The sequence below is a fragment of the Gorilla gorilla genome, chromosome 7 (genome assembly GCF_029281585.2).
Source record: "Gorilla gorilla gorilla isolate KB3781 chromosome 7, NHGRI_mGorGor1-v2.1_pri, whole genome shotgun sequence".
Taxonomy (NCBI): Eukaryota; Metazoa; Chordata; class Mammalia; order Primates; family Hominidae; genus Gorilla; species Gorilla gorilla.
Genome location: NC_073231.2, coordinates 64,601,627 through 64,623,799, shown reverse-complemented (window position 1 = coordinate 64,623,799; position 22,173 = coordinate 64,601,627). Strand labels below are relative to the sequence as shown.

Sequence of the window (22,173 nt, the reverse complement as noted above, 5' to 3'; positions counted from 1 at the left end):
GATAAATGACCACTGCTCAAGAGAACAGCTGCACAGGATGGAATCACACCAGCAATTTTGTAATTTTAATAGATGTTCCTAGATTATTTTCCCTAAAGTTTGTACTTCCACCAGCAATATCCAAGAGTGCCTAGGCATTTCCCCATGGTCCCCATGCCTCACCAATTATATTTGTCAAATTTTTGTATTTTGGCCATAATGGAAAATGGTATTGAAAGGTAGTTTTAATTAGCAATTTTCATATATTTAAGAATCACTCATATTTCTATGTCTGTGAACTGATCATTCATCTGTTGGTCTTTTCCTTGTCAAATTCCAGAAACTCTTTTTACACTAGAGGGATTCACCCTTTGCTGTAATATGAGGTACAAATCCTCTCCTCCAGTTTGTTATTTCTCGTTAATCTTTATTTATATTGTTAATTTTCTTTCTATGAAGACATGTTCCCTGTTTTTGTAGTTGAAAACATCAATTGTTTTATTTATGGCTTTAGGAAGACTTTTCTACTATGATGTTATAAAAGAATTTACTGTTCTGGTACTTCTTATGACTTCATTTTTGACACTTAAGTCTTTGATGCATTGGGAATCTATCCTAATTGACACGGTTTGAATCTATGTCCCCACTCAAATCTCACATTCAATTGTAATCCCCAGAGTTGGAGGCAGGGCCTGGTTGGAGGTGATTGAATCATAGGGGTGGATCCTCTGTGAATGATTTAGCACCATCCTCTCGGTGCTGTTCTCATGACAGGAAGTGAGTGAGCTATCATGAGAACTGGTTGTTTAAAAGTATGTAGCACCACCTGCCCCCCCCCCCCCCAGTCTCTCTCTTGCTCTTGCTCTACCCATTTAAGACATCTCTGCTTCCCCTTTGCCTCTACCATGATTGCATGTTTCCTGAGGCCTCTCCAGAAGCTGAGTAGTTGCCAGCATCATGCTTCCTGTACAGCCTGAGGAACTGTGAGCCAATTAAACCTTTTCTTTTTAAACCACCCAGTCTCAGGTATTTCTTTATAGCAATGTGAGAACAGAATAATACACTAATAAATGATGTGAGGTCTACATCTAATTTTGGTAGTTGGCCACACAAGTTTCCCAGAATAATTTTATTGAACAGTCCATCTTTTTTGGCCAGGTGCCGTGGCTTGTGCGTGTAATCCCAGCACTTTGGGAGGCCGAGGCAGGAGGATCTCAAGCTCAGGAGTTTGAGACTACCCTGGGCAACACGGCTAAACCCCGTCTCTACAGAAAATATAAAAATTAGCCAGGCATGGTGGTGTGTGCCTGTAGTCCCAGCTACTTGGGAGGCTGAGGTGGGAGGATCACTTGAGCCCAGGAGGCAGAGGTTGCAGAGAGCTGAGATTGTGCCAGTGCATTCCAGCCTAGGCAACAGAGCCAGACCCTGTCTCCAAAAAAAAAAAAAAGAAAAAGAAAAAAAAAAAAGAAAGTCCATCTTTTCTCCACTGACTCAAGACACCATCTTTATTGCAGACAGAATTCCCATATGTGCTTGTGACTGACTTCTTGGACTTCTATTCTGTGTATTTTAATTTTAATTTTAATTTAATTTTTTTTTGAGACAGAGTCTCACTCTGTCACCCAGGCTGGAGTGCAGTGGCACGATCTTGGCTCACTGCAACCTCTGCCTCCCAGATTCAAGCAATTCTCGTGCCTCAGCCTTCTGAGTAGCTGGGATTACAAGGGCCCGCCACCATGCCCGGCTAGTTATCGTATTTTTAGTAGAGACAGGGTTTCACCATGTTGGCCAGGCTGGTCTCAAACTCCTGGCCTCAAGTAATCTGCCCACCTCGGCCTCCCAGAGTGCTGAGATAACAGAGGTGAATCACCATGGCTGACCTGTTCTCTTGAAATGGTCTGTCTATTCATACATCATGCCACAATATTTTTATTATCTAGGTTTTATAGAACATATTAATATCTGATAGAGCTAGTGCTCCCTCATTGCTTGTCTCTTTCTGAACTTTCTTGATCTTTTTAAACAAATAAATTCTTTAATATAAATTTTATGGCCAGGAGCGGTGGCTCACACCAGTAATCCCAGCACTTTGGGAGGCCGAGGCGGGTGATCAGTTGAGGTCAGGAGTTCGAGACCAGCCTGGCCAACGTGGTGAAACACTGTCTCTACTAAAAATACAAAAATTAGCTGGGTGTGATAGTGTGGACCTGCAATCCCAGCTACTCAGGAGGCTGACACAGGAGAATCACTTGAACCCAGGAGGCGGAGGTTGCAGTGAGCCGAGATCGCACTGCTGCACTCCAGCCTGGGCGACAGAGTGAGACCCCGTCTCAAAAAAAAAAAAATTTACAGTCAACTTGTCTCATTTCCAAATTAAACACATCAGTTTTATATTTATATATAAATACTAGTTTATATTACTTTATATATAAAATTGGAATTGTTTTAAATATATGTTAACTTAGGGCGAATAGTCATCTTTATGGCAAATCTTTATTCAAGTATATAGCAGTCTTTTCATTTCTTTGAGGCCTCTTATATACCTTTCTAGTATTTTTAAGATTTTGCCCTAAAGATTTTCACATTTTTATTAAGCTTTACCTAGGTATTTTTATTTTTTAGTTTGAAATAATTTCAAACTTACAGAAAAGTTGCAACGGTAATACAAAGATCTCCCAAATTCTCCTTGTCAGGGCTCTGAGCCCAAGCCAAGCCATCGTATCCCCTGTGACCTGCACGTATACATCCAGATGGCCTGAAGAATCACAAAAGAAGTGAAAATGGCCAGTTCTGATGACATTCCACCATTGTGATTTGTTCCTGCCCCACCTTAACTGAGCGATTAACCTTGTGAAATTCCTTCTCCTCGCTCAGAACCTCCCCAACTGAGCACCTTGTGACCCCCGCCCCTACCCGGAAGAGAAAAACCCCCTTTGACTATAATTTTCCACTGCCCACCCAAATCCTATAAAAGAGCCCCACCCCTATCTCCCTTCGCTAACTCTCTTTTTGGACTCAGCCCGCCTGCACCCAGGTGAAATAAACAGCCTTGTTGCTCACACAAAGCCTGTTTGGTGGTCTCTTCACACTGATGCACGTGACCCTCCTCATTCAGCAATGGTTCCCCGATTATTAAATTTGACATTTACTTTATTCTTTCTACATACAATTATTTCTTATTCTGAATCATTTGAGAGTAAGTTGAAGACATAATACCTTATTACTCTTTTAGCATTTCACTATTTCCTAAAAACAATGGCTTTCTCCAACATAACTGCAGTGTAACTATCAAAATCAAGAAATTTTGTTATAATACTCCAGTGTAATCTAGAGATCTCATTTAAATGCATCAGTTGTCCTAATAATGTTTGTTATAGGACCACAATCCAATCCTGGATTATGTGTTGGACTGGGTTGTCATGTCCTTTTATATGGAACAGTTCCTCAGTCTTTCCTTGTCTTTTATGACCTTGATACTTCTGACATGAGCAGGCCAATTTGAGTGTATAATTGTTTCCTCTTGATTTGGGTAAGGTTATATGTCTTTTGCAGGACTACCACAGAAGTGGTGCTATGTTCTTCTCAGTGCGTCATATCAGGAGGCATGTAATGTTTGTCAGTTTGCCCCATTACTGGTGATATTATCTTGAGTAAGATACCTTTCTGTTTATCTGTCTACATCACTTGTAAGATAATGTTAGTATGACTTCTTCACTGAAAGGAGAATTATTTTGTGCTTATTTGCAATTAATATTTGTTGGTATTCTATTGTAAGGTAGAGCTTTCCTTTCTCCAACATTTATTTATATAATTATTTATATCATTATGGATTCCTATTTCCTTCATTATGACTATTCATTTCTAATTGATTTACCATCATTAATCATTTTAATGCTAAAATTATCTCAGGTCAGCCAGTAGGAGATCATTCAAGCCAGCTCCTCTGTCCTTATAACAGGTGTCTATCATTCCTGAGCATTTCTTTATTTGGAGGCACAAGATGTTCTGGTTCATTTTGTATTTTCCCTGCTCTGGAATTGCCATTTCTCCAAGAGGCCCTGGTTTCCTCCTGTTGTGAATAAAAATTCAGAAACTAAAAAGTCAGAATTCAGAACTAAAGTTTGGTGTTTAGGTCCTGTCAAAGGACAGAGCTAGGAAATACATGTATGTGCGTACACACACACACAGACCCACACACATTAATGTCTGTTAGTATATCTATCCCTATCTCTCCTTTCATCTACCTCTATTAAAAACTACATGTTCATACTGATACTTCTAAACTCAATCTGACATTTCCTATTTCAATTTCAGTAGGGTTTATTCTAGAATTCCTCATTTCTATACATGTAACTTCCTTTTCTAACAGTTACAAATCCTGGCTCCCATTCTCCTCGATGTATTTTCTTACTTGTTTAATCCTTCTGTATATGACTAATGTCCCCACCATATTAGCCAAGTATCTCATCCTCCAGCCCTGCTATCACCAAACATGCAGTCTGTGGCTGTGTCAAAGGGAATATTTTATCTTTTTCAATGGTATTGTAAAAAGAATCTTTCTTTTATAAATTCTAGCTGATTTTTGTTTACATAGTTGAAGTCTGCTTATTTCTGTATGTTAATTTTATATCCTGCAAACTTACATAATTATTTTGTTTTAGTTTTTCTATTGTCTTGTGTTTCTTTTCCAAGTATACATCCTGAAAATAGAATCTGCAAACAGAATTTGTTTTTCTTCTCTCTTTACAGTTTTAGACCTCAAGTTTAATTTTCTTTTTAAATATCACTGACCAATAAAACGTTAAATCATAATAGCAGTAGTGGGCATTCTTACATTATTCATGACTTTAGTGGAATGATTTCCTGTTAATATGGTAGCTATTGGGCTGAAATGTGTGGTGTTCTATACATTTTTAAGTTTTTATTTTGAAATAACTTTAGACATAGAAGAATTGCAGACAGTACATAAAATTCTTGTATAACATATCCTTTATTCAGTTTTCCCTATGTTATATAATCATGGTATTAATACATTTAAAAAAATAAGAAATATAAGAAATTAACATTAGTTATGTATTTTTTTTTAAAAAAGTGGGTTAGGTAAATATCTATTCCTCCTTCTTTTGAGTCTCTTTTTAAAAACCCGGAATGAACATTTAATTTTGTCAAATGTATTCTCAGCATATGTTCTTACTCTTTTAACCTGCTAATATGATGAAGTAAGTCAATAGATTTTCTAATATGAAACTATTTTTGCATCTTAGAAGAAATCCACTTGATTAAAAATAACATGTGCATGATTATAAAAATTAACTCTTAGATTCTGTGTGCTAATATTTACTTAGGACACTGACAATTTTTTACACTGATAGTTTTAAACAAGATTGACCTGTCGTTTCTTTTTTAAAAGCAGTCTTTATGGAGTTTTGATGTAAATGTTATTCTTTTTTTTTTGAGACGGAGTTTCACTCTTGTTGCCCAGGCTGGAGTGCAATGGCGCCATCTCAGCTCACCGCAACCTCTGCATCCCAGGTTCAATCGATTCTCCTGCCTCAGCCTCCCAAGTAGCTGGGATTACAGGCATGTGCCACCACGCCTGACTAATTTTCTATTTTTAGTAGAAATGGGGTTTCACCATGTTGGCCAGGCTGGTCTCGAACTCCGGACCTCAGGTGATCCACCCACCTTGGCCTCCCAAGGTGCTGAGATTACAGGCGTGAACCACCACGCCCGCCCATATTATCTTGCTTAATACTTATCTTTGCACTGTTAAGTATGCCTTTACCTCTGACTTGATGTGTATGTCAAAGAGCATACTTTGACTCTTAGCTGCTACAGAGGAAGCAGTCATGCACCTGTTCTACCTCTCACCAGGGTGGTTTTCCAACAACTCAGACTTCTTTCATCTGTTTGTTTCCTTCCAATATGGCATTTCTGTGGGTTTCTTCATGCAGCCACAACCTTCTTTCTCTCCAAAGCAAACCGGGCCCAGAAGGCTTCTGTGCCTGTCCAGTATTCCCTGCCCTGTCCCCAGGGTGACCCCCTCCTGTCCAGCAGCTGAATTTTGCTGCCAATTTCTGAGCTCTGCATGGCTGGATCCTCCGTAACACCTGCTCTTCCTTCTTTTTCTACCAACTCCTCTAACCTCAGCACTGTTTGATCTCATTCCTGTTCTCTGATTTCTTCCCCAACATTTGCACTTCCTAGTGGGCTCCTGTTCTCCAGGGCCCCTAATTTTGCAGGTCTCTCTGGGATCTGTCACTGCTGGGTCCCTTGGTCCCCACCCCCTTGCCCTGACGCCAGCCACCCCTTATCCTTTCTGCTCTCTTTCCTTAAGGCTCCATTCAATCTTTAGTTATCACATTTTAGAGTTTGTTTTCTCTACCCCAGATTCACTGATTATGGAGCCTACAGTGTTTATTCCCCCTTCTTCACCTTGTCATTCTATGTGGTCTCCAGGTGAAGGGAAGATACTATTGTAATTTAAACTTACCAATATGAACTCCTATTGCCACAATAGTCAGAGAAGGGGGCTGGGCACAGTGGCTCAAGCCTGTAATCCTAGGACTTTGTGAGGCTGATGTGGGGGGATCACTTGAGGTCAGGAGTTCAAGACCAGCCTGGCCAACATGGTGAAACCTCGTCTTTACTAAAAATACAAAAATTAGCCAGGTGTGGTGGCACGTGCCTGTAATCCCAGCTACTGGGGAGGTGGAGATTGCAGTGAGCCAAAATCGTGCCACTACACGCCAGCCTGGGTGATGGAATGAGACCCCATCTCAAATAATAATAATAATCAGAGAAGGGAATTCTTTATCGGTATAGGTGGTTTGTCCCCCCAACTACCTGGACAGAGTTAGCAGCACTCTGTCAGTGTTTTACATGGCCACAGACAGCTCCCTTTTGCTTTTCTGAAGAACAGTTCCAAACCATGTTCTCACTCTGTAGACTCCCCTACCCTCAACCACTCTTAACAGGAAAAAAATAGAAGTTCACAGATGTGCGCTTCCCCAGTCCCCTTTTTCCTAGGGTAAATGTGTCTATAATACCAGTGTGCCCCCACCCTTGGCTCCCATCCTGGGAAGAGATGCCCTTTCTCTCCAAGATGACAATCTCTTCCCCTAGGTACTATGCTTCATCCCTTCTACAAGTATCTAAACTTTATCAATTATCTTTGCCTCTGGTGGCTCATTTTACAAATAAAATTATTTCTTTCAACCTAAAACTAAACGATACCAGATAAAAAATCTGAAAACATTTCTGTGTCTCTGACCCCCTTTTAAGCTTCCTGCCTCTTCCTCCTTAACAGTGCATGCACAGCCTCTGCTTCAGGGCCTTGCCATTCCCTCTGCCAGCCATTGCATCAGCCTTGCTTTCCACCATGCACAGAAACTGCTATTGCTAAAAGAAAGTCAAAGCTGTCCCAATGACAAAATCCAATCACCTTCTCCTTTAAATCCTATGTACCAACATCCATTGTTTTGATGTCTAGAGTGGGCAATCTAGTTCTATTTGTCTGTTCTCTTCCATCCAAATGTTAAATTTCATGATTCCTGACATCATATAATCTTTACCTTCTACTCCTACATTTTCCTCTCACATCATATAATCTTTATCTTCTACTTCTGAGTCCCAATACCAGGTAAAAATGACCCAGTTTAGAAGTGTTTTAGCAAAATGTTTCTACGCATTGCAATGCACAAGTTAAAAATATTACAATGTCATTTATGATATAATTCCTTTGAATGTAAATGTACCTCAGTGTATGACTTTTATGAGTGAAGGTCATTACAAACAAGAAGTTTTACTGTGGGGAGTAGTAGGAAAGCATTACTTATTTTTTTAAAAGTTTTTACTGATTTGGTGTGGGAGCAACTACACCATTAACAGTTGGAATTTATGTGGTAGGTATGGGATATATATGGATTTATAGAAAATTTTGACATTTCTGCAGTGGAGTTCTGTTTTGGACAAACTTTTATCAATAACAAATTTAAATAAATGAAATACTAGCAGTGGAAAGCAAAGCACATGACTATATGAATAAGATTAGTTACTAACAGTACTGAGACAACAGGTACTAGACTTGTAGCTTTGCTAATGTGTCCTAGAAAAAGCACTGGAGACTAAAGGAGTTTTTAGTAACTTTATTTTCTAAAACTCCATCCTACAAATATGTTTTCTTCGACATCTCCACTTCCTTTAAAAACAAATAGAATCAGACAAAAACTTATCTTGACCAGATTTTCAGTCAGCCGAGTTCAGCTTTCAAAGAGGTGAGATCCACCAAAAGCAGCCGCGCGCTCGGCCTCTGCGCCGCGCTGGGTCTCCAGCAGCGCTGGATGACGTCCCCAAGGCGCTGCCCGGGGAGCGAGTCCTCGAAGACGGCAGCGGAGAGGGACGGGCGCAGGTCGTAGGCCACCACTGCGTACAGTATGTGCTGCCGCTCCCCCGAATACGGCGCCTGCTTGGTAGTCATTTGCCAGAGAGTGATGGCAAAGGAATAAATGTCGGCTTTAGGCGTCACGCCCTCTCCTTTCAGGAGCTCCGGGGCGCGGTGGGTGTATGTGCCTCCTAGAGGGTAAGAGGGTGTCTGGAAGCACAGCAGATCTTCCAACTTCTCAGAGCAACCGAAGTCACTAATTTTACAGACATCCTGCTCACTGATCAAGATGTTCGCGGGCTTCAGGTCCAAGTGCACAATGCTTTGCGAGTGGAGGAAGAGCAGGCCGTTCACAACATCTAGTGAGTACTTGAGACACTTTCCCAAACTTAACTGTCCTCCAGTGCGGCAGTGAGGCTCCCCTGCGTCCCCCTCAGGGTGGCCGGCGGCGCCATAGATGACTTGGTGTAAAGTGACGTTGCCACCGAACTCCATGATGATGGTCCCTAGGCTATTGGACCCCGCGGGCGTGCGCGTGCTGGCAGCCACCACGCGCACGATGTTATCGTGGCGCAGCCTTGCTACGTTGAGCTCAGCCCAGAAACTCCGCCGAGATGCTAGTCGGTTCTTGGTGCACTTGTTCACTTGCTTTATGGCCACAGGAACACCGCGGTAAGTCGCCTTGTACACCGAGCCAAACCCTCCAGCTCCCAGCCTCTGCAGCAAGCACACCTGCTCCCAGTCAATGGAGCACCAGGCCAGCCGGCGCGGCAGCCGCGGGGCCCGAGGAGGAGTGGCCCCCAGAAGCAGCTTCGCAGGTAGCTCTGAGGGACTGCTGCAGGGCCGCGCGTCCACCGATGGGGAAAACTCGCTCCGGAGGTAGGGGCGTAGGGCCAGGGGCGAGGGCATCGCACTTTGCAGGGGGACACCAGGGCCGCTGGAGTGAATGAAGAGACTAGGGGAAACCGCGGGACTTTGGAAACATGACTGACTACTCCTTCGCTCCACCTCATCCCTTTTCTCCTTTTCCTTCACTTGTTCCAAATGAGCTACATCTGTGCTGTCACTCAGCAAGAGTTTTTATCAGATGGAGGGAGAAACCGGAATGAAGCACAGCTATCCCTTTCAGATGAAAGCATTTCCCTTCCACACTTGAAGTGAATTCTTATAAAAACAAGCTCATGCCAGACAAACAGCATGGAGCTGCCCCAGAACTCACCCTCTTTTACATTATTTCTTAAATTATAATAAAATACGTTTTTTTCAAGTCTCATCCGCTGCACATTATCAGTCCTCAGACTAAAGAGACCACAAAGCACAATGAAATTGTTTCACACTTTGCAGGCTGTAATGATTGTTAGTGTCATTCTCCAGCTGCATTAAATCACTTCCAGCAGGTATTGGCTAAGAGTTAAAATGCAAACAGCAGACATTTGTTTAACCAATTACAGGGAAAAACTAGGTGCAACATTCATATGGATAAAAAATTGCAACCTTAATCAACCCAAATAGAATCACTGATACAGGTCATAACACACACCTAAATTCATCAGTGGAAAGGAGAATCCCCTGACACTCTATGCAGCTTACACAGCAAATTAGCAAGACATCTTAGCAACATACTGACTTCCTAACAATCCTTCCCTTCCAAGGCGATTTGGCCCAACCGGTCAGCTCACTTGCAAGAGAGATTCTAGACTTCGTAGCAAATGAGTAACCAAGTTTTGAACCAGAGCTGGGGGAGACAAAAGAATAGAAATGATTCAGAGCTGTGATCAGGGCTTCAAATAATAACACATATGGGAGAATTGTAGAAGAGGAAAAATTTGAAGAAATAAAAATGGCACAAAATCACTGGTACCTACATATAATGTAGAAAACCAGAAGTTGGAATGAAATTCAGGGTATTGGCCATCAGACAATAAGATCTTCCTTTCTGATTTTTATAATGAAAATTAATTTTCTACCAAGTGCAGTGAGTTATGCCTATAATACCAGTGCTTTGGGAGGCTAAGGTGGAAGGGCCACTTGAGGCCAAGAATTTGAGACCTGCCTCTACAAAAAATAATAATAAAGTTAGCTGAGTGTGGTGGTGCACTCCTATAGTCCTAGCTACTTTGGAGGCTGGGGCGGGAGGAGACTTGAACTGAGGAGTTTGAGGCTATAGTGAGCTATGATCGTGCCACTGCACACCAGGCTGGATGATGGAGCAAGATCCTGACTCTAAGCAAAAAATTAATTTCATACCATATCTTTGGAAAAAGGACCAATAATATTACCATATTCATGAGAAAACACACACACACACAAAAGTGTTAGGATCTATATTTTAAAAAATCAAATGGTAAAGTTCCCTTCTTCTAAAGCACTTATGTGCTAAGTTATGTGTAACCACATTTTAATGATAGCAGTTCTACGTTTTTGAAGTATATTGACTTTGAGATGGTAAATTAATAAACATGAACCATTTACAGAAGCAATTTGAGGTCTGTGAAGCCCTGGAATAGGATTTCTATTCTATACTACCTGTGTGGCTTAGTATGTGATCTAGTGTGTGTATAATATTTAACCTATTTGAGCCTCAATCTTTTTTTTTTTTTTTTTTGAGACAGAGTTTCGCTCTTGTTGCCCAGGCTGGAGTGCAATGGCACAATCTCCGCTCACTGCAACCTCTGCCACCTGGGTTCAAGCGATTCTCCCGCCTCAGCCTCCCGAGTAGCTGGGATTACAGGCACATGCCACCATGCCCAGCTAACTTTTGTATCTTTAGTAGAGATGGGGTTTCACCATGTTGGCCAGGCTGGTCTCAAACTCCTGACCCCAGGTGATCCACCTGCCTCAGCCTCCCAAAGTGCTAGGATTACAGGCGTGAGCCACCATGCCTGGCCAACTCTATGGAATATTTTAGTAGAAAGATTGTTGTGTGCAATTGTGTCAAACCCCAAATATAAAAGGATGCCAATGAATAGAGAAAAAGTAATACAATTATATTCTATAATAAATCTACATTGCAAAATTTACTCAGTAACTGTCACCTAGTTGGGATTATAATTCAGGGCTCTGAAATGATTATATAATAGGAGTGCTGTGAATATTAGCAGAATAAGAGTGCCTTAACCCCCTAGATATTACACATAATGCAAGATAATGTGACTTATTATATAATCTTTATTTTTAAGATAATTGCATACACAATTCATTTTCAAAGTTGGTTTTACTCTTTACACAAAACATAAGGTATTAGTGAAAATGTGGCATTCTATGTATTTATAAACCCCAAGTTCATTAGATCTATCATCTGCCAATCTGCCCAAGAATATTTAATTGAATATCCAATTTACAACAGCCTTTGTTTTCTTTTTTAAGGTATCTTAAAATATTTCTTTTACTCAGCAAATTGCACTTACCCTGAAAGCAGGATCTATCTCCCTATTGATTTTTTCTCCCTGTAACACAGTGCCAAACATATTTCTTATTATGTTCTTACTTTAATTTTGCTTTTTTCTTTTTGAGACAGCGTCTCACTATGTCACCCAGGCTGGAGTGCAGTGGTGTGATCTTGGCTCACTGCAACCTCTGCCTCCTTGGCTCAAGCGATCCTCCCACCTCAGCCTCCCAAGTAGCTGGGACCACAGGCACACACCACCACACCCAACTGTTTTTGTATTTTTTTGTTGAAATGGGGTTTCACCATGTTTTCCAGGCTGGTCTTGAACTCCTGAGGTCAAGCGATCTGCCCGCCTCAGCTTCCCAAAATGCTAGGATTACAGGGCACTGTGCTCGGCCCTTAACTTTAATGTTTAATCCTGATTTGGTTACCAAATATGTGTGCACTACGTAATATTTTGGATCTCAAAAATGGGTAAAGCTTTAGCATGGTGGTAAAAGGCTATTAGGGGCCAGATGGCCTGGGTTTCTTACCATCCCAGTGCCTGTTTCCTTATCTGCAAAATGAGGAAAATATGCCCACCTCAGGATTGTTGTGAAGAGTAACAGAGTTTCAAATACTTAGATCAGGGCCTCAATGCTAATTATTATTTATAAAACTCATTTAAAAAACCATGTGTATGGGCTTATACGAATAAGAAACAGATTTGTTAGGTAGTATTGGTTTAAAAGTATCCTATCAGGGCTGAAGTAACTCGTTTTCATGTTAAACTAACATAAAATTTGAGTATTTTTCTGCTCTTGAATTTTGCGGTTAAAGGTATAAAATCCTGCTGTATTACTGGTACAGCATGTAGTAAAAACGTGGGTGGAAGGTTAACACTAATCTGATCAAATGCAATATGCCTATGTCATCCCCCAAACAAAGGCAAAGAGCAAAATGTGTTGCTAACAAGGAATTCTCCTTGGAATTATATATGAAACAAAGGAGACAAGATAAACTGCACCTCCTGAGGAGCGAAATGCTCTCGTGTTCTTAGCGCACAGGCTTTACGTGTTTTGTTCTTTGATTGGCAGCATGACTATTAAGATACTTTCGTATCAAACACCATATTTATCACAAGAGTAACAACAGATACCAGAACGGATAGCTCCTTTTAATTTGAGTTTAATCAGAGCCTGAGGATCGCGGATCGTGGGAGAGCGTCCTCCTGACCAACGTGGTTGGCTTTCTGGGCACGCTGGGCCTGAGCCGCCCCAGCTCCCGGGGCGCGCACCGGGTTCCACGGGTACCGGGGACGGCGGGGCGCTGCGCCCTCCCTGCCTCCTGCACTTGCTGCGCTGGGGCCGAGGAGGTGGCTCTGCCTTTCTTGATTCCCCAGTCTCTGGAAGACAAGCCGCCCTCGCCGCCTCCTGGCTGCCCGTGGGCTCGCCCGCTGGGGCTTTTGTGCGTTTCCTAGTGCGCGGGCTTTGGGCGCGCTGGTGCCCGGAAGCACGTGGGCGAGGCCGTCGGTCCCCGAAAGACGCTCAGAGTGCGCCCAGTCTGCCTTTCTGCATACGCAACAAATTTTCCTTTCTCTTTAGAGTCATCACGTCGTCTTTTGGAAGGCAGTCTTAAAAAGGCCCAGAAGCTCAACAGCAGTCTCAATAGCACATAAAACCCCACGGACGGCGGCCGCGCTTGCGCCTGCGCACTCTTGACGGCCGCCCGAGTCCTGGCAGGGGACCGCCCGGTTAAGAGATCTCGGGTTACAGCGGATTCGAGAGGTTACAGTAGATTCCAGAGGTTACAGTGCGAAGAGCGCGAGTATTGCAACCGTGCAAGTGTGGTATTGCTGGTTACAACAGTGGATTTCATCGTCGAAATTTCACTTTTGCCTTTTTTAAGACTAAAAAGTTAAGCTGTAGATGAATATATACGCTTTACTAAAAATTCCTATACAAAGATTATAGAGTCAAACTTGAAAAACATATCAATTTTTTTTTACTTCAGTGGGACTATACTATTGACATTCTAAAATTTGAATTTTATACTTAGCAATATAACATAGACTTGTTTCTATGTCAGTAAAGTACATATACAGCTACTTTAATTTTTATATGGTCCATATAATATGGTCGGGGCAGATCTAAGTTTGTGGATTGCATGGAGCACGTCCCTGGATGTGACCAGCGCACACTATCTGTTTCCATGCGGGGAGGTTGGGGTTGGTTGCTTCCACTTTGCCCTGATCGCTTGGGTTTTGTATTTTGACTCTGGAGATACGTAAATAAATTTTTACTTCTCTAAATACAGCTAAACTTCACAAAAGGTTTTAAGACATACAAATGTGTTTCAAACTGGTTTTGGAAACCTTTGAATTTAATGATATCTTGCAATTTTCTCATGTTTTTAAGAACATAAAATGCTTATAGATATTTGAAATTTTGAAATTTGATCTGATTGAAATGCGGCTGTCTTGATTTTGTCCAATCTATGATCACATACTGGCATCTTCCCTCAAGCCAGACTATGTTTGCTTGCTTGTTTTTGTTTTGTTTTGTTTGTTTTTTGAGACAGCGTCTCACACTGTGTCTTCTAGGCTGGAGTGGAGTGGCGCGATCACAGTTCACTACAGCCTCCACCTCCCTGTGCTCAAGCTTTCCTCCGACTTCGGCCTCCCAAAGTGCTGAGATTACAGGCGTGAGCTACCACGCCCCGCCTCAGAAAATGCTTTCTAACTTTGTATTTAATATTTACTAAATTCTGTATTTTTCACTGATAAATGTGTCAAAATAATAGGATGTTTGAATAAAGGATCCAGAAGTAATATACTCTATTCAATTCACCATCTTTACTCAATTTTAAGCAAAATTTTCTCATGCGTATCATTATGGACTCGTGGCCTCTCATAGATTCAATGTGATTTAATCAACTGCAATAATTATTATTTTTGCTGCTCAAATTGACACACTTTGGCCAGTGGGGGGCCCTGTTGTGTTCTTTTGACACAGTCCCATTACTATGAATTATTTCTTGCCTCTTGGTACATACAGCAAGTTGCCTCAGGCTCATAATGGCTCCTGGAATCAGTCATTTCTTCAGGGTATCCTGGAAAGATGCCATAATCTCAGCATTAAGTGCACACATTAGGTTCATTCTCCTAAGCCCTTGTTATTAGTTCATTTTAGCTGACAGAATTGGAAAACATATACTCTTTTTTCTTTTAAAAAGCATGGATTTCTATTGATATTTCTAATTCAGTTCTGACAGTATGATTCCCAATTAAAGCATTTAAATTTTATTATTTTCTTTCTCTTTCCTTATACTTGAAAGCTTGATTCCAAACAAAATTAATCTAATTACTAATTTATCTGATAAAATTATTAAATAAAATTTAAGATTTCTTTGCAGTTGTTTTTATCCTTATACTGTATGCCACTAAGATGTGTAATCAAATTATTTTCTTGTAGAGTCACTCCTCATAGCTCATTCTGTGTGGCTTTGTTTTATATAAACCATGTATGATTAATTTGTTTTCAGTTCTGGGAGGTTGTCAGTATAACTAGCTGGCAGTTTTCCTAGAAGGTGGCAGTTTTCAGCCAAGAGGTTTTTTTCTTTTGTGATAATAAACCTTTGAGTATGGTAGAAAACTGTTCTCAGAGTCTACTTTATGAGATGTGGGTGAAGGGAAAATCAAGCAAACGAATTTCCCCAGTTATGTATGAAAATTTCATTTAGCCATTATCTGATCCTTACGTAGTGACCAGGTGCAACATTACACACAGAAGGTTCATATGCACAAGTTCTGGATGGCACCCAATTCTATCTTCTACTATTCAATTTCTGGCAATAGTAGAACCCACACAGCTTCGTGTATTTCATTACAATTTAATTTAGTAAATAGTAATGATATTAAAGCCTTTAAAATTTATTCTCTCTCTTCTTTGAGCTTCCTTTTATAATATATAACATTTCCTACCAACATATTATTATATTATACCAAAGTTTACAATGCATAAATCCAAGTGATTTTCTAAGCTGATTTTATCATAACCTAGTCCCCAAATCTTTAATTTTCCTTTTTCTCTAGTTTCTCTTTATGTATATAGAATGTATCTTCTTAATGCCTCTTAGTCGACTAAGATTTTTTTTTGAAATACAAACAATTCCTTTCTCTCCTGGCCTTCTGCAACCTAGACTTATCTGAAAAGAGACTTAACTTTATTTTCAGCCATTCTGAAATATTCAAATATTCTGCCTTTTCTTTCTTTCTTTTTTTTTCTTTAGGCGGAGTTTCACTCTTGTTGCCTAGGTTGGAATGCAATGGCATGATCTCGGCTCACTACAGCCTCCACTTCCTGGATTCAAGCAATTCTCCTGCCTCAGCCTTCCAAGTAGCTGGGATTACAAGTGTGCACCACCATGCTCAGCTAATTTTGTATTTTTAGTAGAGATGGGGTTTCACCATGTTAATCAGGCTGGTCTCGAACTCCTGACCTCAAGTGATCCACCTGCCTTGGCTTCCCAAAATACTGGGATTATAGGTGTGAGCCACAATGCCCAGCCATATTCTGCCTTTTCTAGATGGAAAATATTCTAATTATTTCCAGGATGTGCCTTCTTAATGGCTTGAGGATTGCAGTGCTAATGGTTTGAGGCTGAATTTTTCTTTGTTCTTTTTAATTTTTTTATTTTTTTTAAACTTTACAATACACCATGGCAGGTACCATCTGCCTGATAGGTGTGAGGAAAGATGACTGCCAGCCCGCTGTCTAAAACCCCAGGCAGGGCATGTTCCTAATCTGGGCACCGATTGCCCCCACCAGTGAATCAAGACCAGCAGATTCTCTGCAAGTGCCCTAGCACACCGGGACACTCGGAATGTGACTTGAGTCTGGGTGAGGCTGAATTTTATATGAGATTAAGAGGCACTTTATAGCAAAGCTCTGGGCATCTCCGGTTGGCATCTTTGAAAGTGGAACATCAGGACACTTGTTGGAACTCTACTCAAGGCGATTTGGGGTGACTCTGGGGGCAGAGAAGGAGGAGGAAGTCAATTATTCGGTCTTTAGCTGTTGTGAGATCGGGGGCGGGGTGTGGTCTTAGTGGGTCACACTTGAACAGGAAATTGACAGGACTTCCCAGTGGTTCTCTCAACATCTTTAGTGAGGTTTTGGTTACTTTCTTGGCAACTTGTGTCAGAACCTAATCTTTCCATGTATACATGAAACAATCTAGTTGGCATGGTGACTTCCCTGGTCCTCCTTTAAATGCTTCAGGATACCATAGTTCCAGGATCCATAAAGGCGAAATTAAAATTTGGGGTCACCCCTGGTGTACCTATTGCAGATTTAAAAGACCATGCACTATAATGGTCCGTTACAAACTGAGGAAGGCTGGAAGTGCCCTGCTGACATTTAGACATGGTGGTGCCCATGGCGAGTCGATCTGGGCTAGGGAGGAAAGCAGGATATCCTCTTATTGGATGTTATAGGAAAGATATAAGGGAGGGGGTGTGAAACCAAGGCTAGACAAAAAGATTTAATTTTTGATACCTACCCAAGACCAGAGGGTGCTGAGCTAGAGTTGAGTCTAAACATGGTAACCCAGGATAGCAGAGGCAGGTGAGGAGGTGAAGTCCACAGGAAGACAAGAGGCTCACCAAAGACTGGAGGCTCGTCCGCAGCCTCCTTTGCTGAGCTCAGGTTCCCTACTACTACAAATTCTCGTGGAAATGAGGATTATAGTTTCAAACTTTAAATTAAGACTCTGTCACATCCTAATCTGTACACAGGAAGAGGAGATAGAGAAGCATGCACACACCAGTGGCTCAACTCCCCAGCCTTCTTAGAATCTTAAATTTTGTTTGCTCTGTTGATATTTTTGTGTGTGTATGTAATAAATATGAGAAATTAATTTAATGACTTTCATAACCCATTTACTGAGTAACCCAGAATATAACTGAGAGTCGCTTTTCTCTGTGCAGGAGATCCCTGGGAAGCAGTGAAGTATGTGGGGAGGGTCACCTGCCTCAAGTGGGGCTGCAGGGCTTCTGGGAGTGGGGAGTGGGATAATCATCACGCAAAATCCTTGCTCCTCCACTCAGACCAGTGGTTACTTACTAAATGTTCCCGTTATTCACAGTAACATTTGCTTTAGGCTTTTGTATTTATTAGCTCACCACAGTGTAATTCTTAACAATCCATGGAATGGTCAGCGGGAGGCTGACTTGAGGTTTATATATCCCAATTATCATTGACACTTATTTTCAGAAAAAGTGAGTTGCCACTTACCAAAACAGAATGGCTCGGTCCCTTCCACCATTGAATATTGATGCAGCTCTTGCCCATTGACTATGTCCTATTATATAACCAGATGTTATAATAACTTGAGTCCATATTGGTCCTCACATTGGGCCCAACATAAGCATGGTGGGGAAAGGGCAATAATTTGCCCCAGATGGCCCCACAGGAGATAGCAGACATATTGTAGCTAGTGTCATTTTTTCCACCAAAAGGATCAGTGTTGAGTTCGTGTATTTAGCAACCTTGTCGACCCAGGCGAAGTAGGACTGCAACTCCAGATTTTAACAGCAGCCAGTGTCAGAAGAAGTAGAGGACCAGGCTGCTGCCTCATGCCTGTAATACCAGCACTTTGGGAGCCCAAGGTGGACGGATCACGAGGTCAGGAGATCAAGACCATCCTGGCTAACACGGTGAAACCCCATCCCTACTAAAAATACAAAAAAATTATCCAGGCATGGTGGTGTGTGCCTATAGTCCCAGCTACTCGGGAGGCTGAGGCATAATTGCTTGAACCCGGGGGGTGGAGGTTGCAGTGAGCTGAGATCACGCCACTGCACTGCACCCTGGGCGAGAGAGCGAGATGCCATCTCAAAAAACAAAACAAAACAAAAAACAAAACAAAAGTAGGGGCAGGGAAACACTAGAAGAAATATAGGAAATTATTCAGAATTAGTCACCATTTTGAATAACTTGGGTTTTACATTGTATTGTCCCTTGTTAATTGTTTCCTGTGCTTTTAACTTACACTTCTCTACTCCTTGGTTTGTTTTATTAAATAACCCACACCTTGTCTTCCATGTTCCTATCCTCCCTAATCAGTATTTTACCATGTAATGGGTAATTATAATATTTGGCTCTAGTTTAGGCCATCGGTTTAAATTCCATTGCACTACATGATGACATCAAGCTGGAGTAGGTACATCAACGTATTGTTGTTAGTGGTGTTAACAGGGAGAGAGAAGACTGTATTAGCCTGATTCCTAAGAGAGCTCATGAAAACTGAGAATTACTTATGATAATTTTTCAACATAGAAACAAAATTAGGCATAGCATTGACAGAACAGGAATAGCTGCATTCAATTTACTACACTCCACAGTTAACCACTGTATTAATTAGAGCTCTTAGGTTCCAAGAAGTAGTAGAACCTAACTTAAGCAAAGAAATTTATTGGAAAGATTCTGGAGGATTACAGACCCAATAGGAACCTTAAGAACCATGCTCCAAAGTAGGCAAGAAGTTAGTTCCTAGAGAACTAGGAAGCAGGAGCTATGGCAGTGGTCCCAGCAGAAAGCTAGGCCAGAATACCACCACTGGATTGATTCTTCAGCCCTTCGTTTAGTCTTCAAAGGAAGCAACCCACAGGCCAATTTTGTTCATTTTCTGACTTCCTGGCTGTACCAGTGTACCGATCGAATGGTACATCATTTTGCCTCCTTTTTTGGGAGGCAGGCACCTAAAAATACTATTTCAACCAGACCATGAACATTTGGAGGGAAGTAATTTCTCTAAATGTGCAGCCAAAGGCAACGAATGTCCTCTGCATTTACCAGGGGACGCACCTCTGGCAAAGACCAGAGCAATAGAGGGGAGTGGAGGTTTAAGCTACCCCAGGGTACCTAATTCCTGCATTCAGCTGTAATGGGTCTCAGTCCTCTAAGCCCCTCGTGCTATTTCATGCTCATTGTTTAGGTTACAATAGAGGATTCTGGCGGGGCGTGGTGGCTCACGCCTGTAATCCCAAAACTTTGGGAGGCTGAGGCGATAGGATCACTTGAGCCCCAGAGTTTGAGACCAGCCTGGGCAACAAACACCCCGTCTCTACTAAAAGTTAAAAAAAAACTAGCCTGGCGTGGTGGCACACACCTATAGTCCTAGCTACTAAGGAGACTGAGGAGGGAGGATTGCTTGAGCCCCAGGGTTTGAGACCAGCCTGGGCAACAAACACCCCGTCTCTACTAAAAGTTAAAAAAAAAACCTAGCCTGGCGTGGTGGCACACACCTATAGTCCTAGCTACTAAGGAGACTGAGGCGGGAGGATTGCTTGAGCCCGGGAGGTTGAGGCTGCAGTGAGCCGAGATCTTGCCACTGCACTCCAGCCTGGGTGACAAAGTGAGACCCTGTCTCAAGAAAAAGAATAGAGGATTCCAAAGACTCTAGTTTTGAATAACCCAGTTACAGTCCCTCCCAAAATTTACTCTCCACCCATTCAAGGATAGTTTCTTTTTCCCCTCGGGACTATAATAAATAGTTCTTACACCACTCCTGGGAAGGGGAGAGTGACCCTGTGATGACAGGTAATGCACCAGGCCTGTGCGGCTTGCTTGGAGTGTCAGCACGATTTAGTCAAATTGCACACTCATGGCTCCATAAGTTCCAGTGGCTGTGGCGGTTCTTTTCACTTCTTAGGGTCTTCAGGCCTGGCTGATCATCATATTCCATTTCTCTTGGTTATCATGATTGGTGCAATGTGTCTCAGTTGCTGGAATATTCTACAGCAATGAAGAAACAGTGCCCTTAGGAGTATGCTTGTCTGAGAATAAAATGAATGTAAAATAAGGCAGAACAAACAATGTTTGAACTCTTAAGACTAATTCTGCATAAAGTTAGAGCTCTTCATGGACACATCAGTTCTATGATCCAGGAAATAAATTATCTTTGGAGAAATAGCGAGTGTGGGGAAGACCTGATTGGGATTGAGATAGAATTTCCCCACAGGGGCCAAGTGCAGTGGCTCACAGCTGTAATCCCAGCACTTTGGGAGGCCGAGGTGGGTGGATCACGAGGTCAGGAGTTCAAGACCAGCCTGGCCAACATGGTGAAACTCCATCTCTACTAAAAATACAAAAATTAGCTGGTCATGGAGGCGCATTCCTGTAATCCCAGCTACTCAGGAGGCTGAGGCAGGAGAATTGCTTGACCCGGGAGGTGGAAGTTGCAGTGAGCTGAGATTGAGCCACTGCACCCCAGCCTGGGCTACAGAGCGAGACTCCATCTCAAAAATAAAAAAAAAACAAAAATTTCCCTATAGGTAGGTGAGATAGAAACCTCCTGCTCACCACCATCTCCCTTTCTCACCTAGCTCCTGTCACCCAGAGGCAACTATTTTCAAATTTTTGAGATGGATGTTTGGGTATTTACCTTCTGTTTTGGCATACACTTTTGTAGCTCTCCTATTCCAAAGTTGATGGCTGTTATGCCTACTACTTAGTTACCATTTTGGGTTTTCCCTTTACTTTTTAAAATTTTGTTTTATTTATTTGTTTTTTTGAGACAGACTCTCACTCTGTTGCCCAGGCTAGAGTGCAGTGGCACGATCTCAGCTCATTGCAACCTCTGACTCCTGGGTTCAAGCAATTTTCCCACCTCAGCCTCCCAAGTAGCTGGGATTACAGGTACATGCCACCAAGCCCGGCTAATTTTTGTATTTTTAGTAGAGACAGGGTTTCACCATGTTGGCCAGACTGGCCTCGAACTTCTGACCTCAAGTAACCTGCCCACCTGAGCTTCCCAAAGTGCTGGGATTACAGAGGTGAGCCACTGTGCCTGGCCTCCCTTTACTTTTATTCCTAGAATTCTCTTGGTTTGGATTCACTTTTTCCTGAATCCCATGCCTTCCTCTCATCTGATTTATTTTCTTTCTATTTATTTATTTATTTATTTATTTATTTATTTATTTATTTATTTATTTATTTGAGACAAGATCTCACTCTGTTACTCAGGCTGGAGTGTAGTGGCATGAACTGGGTTCACTGCAGCCTCAGCTTCCTGGGCTCAAGTGATTCTCCCACCTCAGCCTCCCGAGTACCTGGGACTACATGCTCGTGCCATCACACCCAGCTAATTTTTGTATTTTTTGTAGATATGGGGTCTCACTATGTTGCTCAGGCTGATCTCAAACTCCTGAGCTCAGGCCATCTGCCCACCTCGGCCTCCCGAAGTATTGGGATTACAGGCATGAGCCAGCATGCCCGGCCTATTTTCTTATTTTGGTGAAATACATCCTTCAGTAGCTTCCTGAAAAAGAATACATGGGAGATCATTTGTTCCAGTCCCTACATGCCTGATAATGTGTTTTACTCTGACATTTGATTAATAATTTGGTCCAAATTGTATATTGAAATTAATTTTCTCTCAC

General features: G+C 41.9%; 1 protein-coding gene and 1 non-coding gene across 2 annotated transcripts; both read right to left on the bottom strand.

Annotated features, from left to right (window-relative positions):
• Positions 1 to 8,149: 8,149 nt before the first annotated feature.
• Positions 8,150 to 9,271, bottom strand: MOS (MOS proto-oncogene, serine/threonine kinase). Its single transcript, XM_019032034.4, has one exon. The coding sequence runs from the start codon at positions 9,269 to 9,271 to the stop codon at positions 8,231 to 8,233; it is 1,041 nt and encodes a 346-aa protein (XP_018887579.3). The 3' UTR covers positions 8,150 to 8,230.
• Positions 9,272 to 16,521: 7,250 nt separating this feature from the next.
• LOC115935690 (small nucleolar RNA SNORA3/SNORA45 family) lies at positions 16,522 to 16,632 on the bottom strand. The gene has a single exon (XR_004071309.1). It is a non-coding gene; the product is annotated as a small nucleolar RNA SNORA3/SNORA45 family (small nucleolar RNA).
• Between the last annotated feature and the right edge of the window lie 5,541 nt (positions 16,633 to 22,173).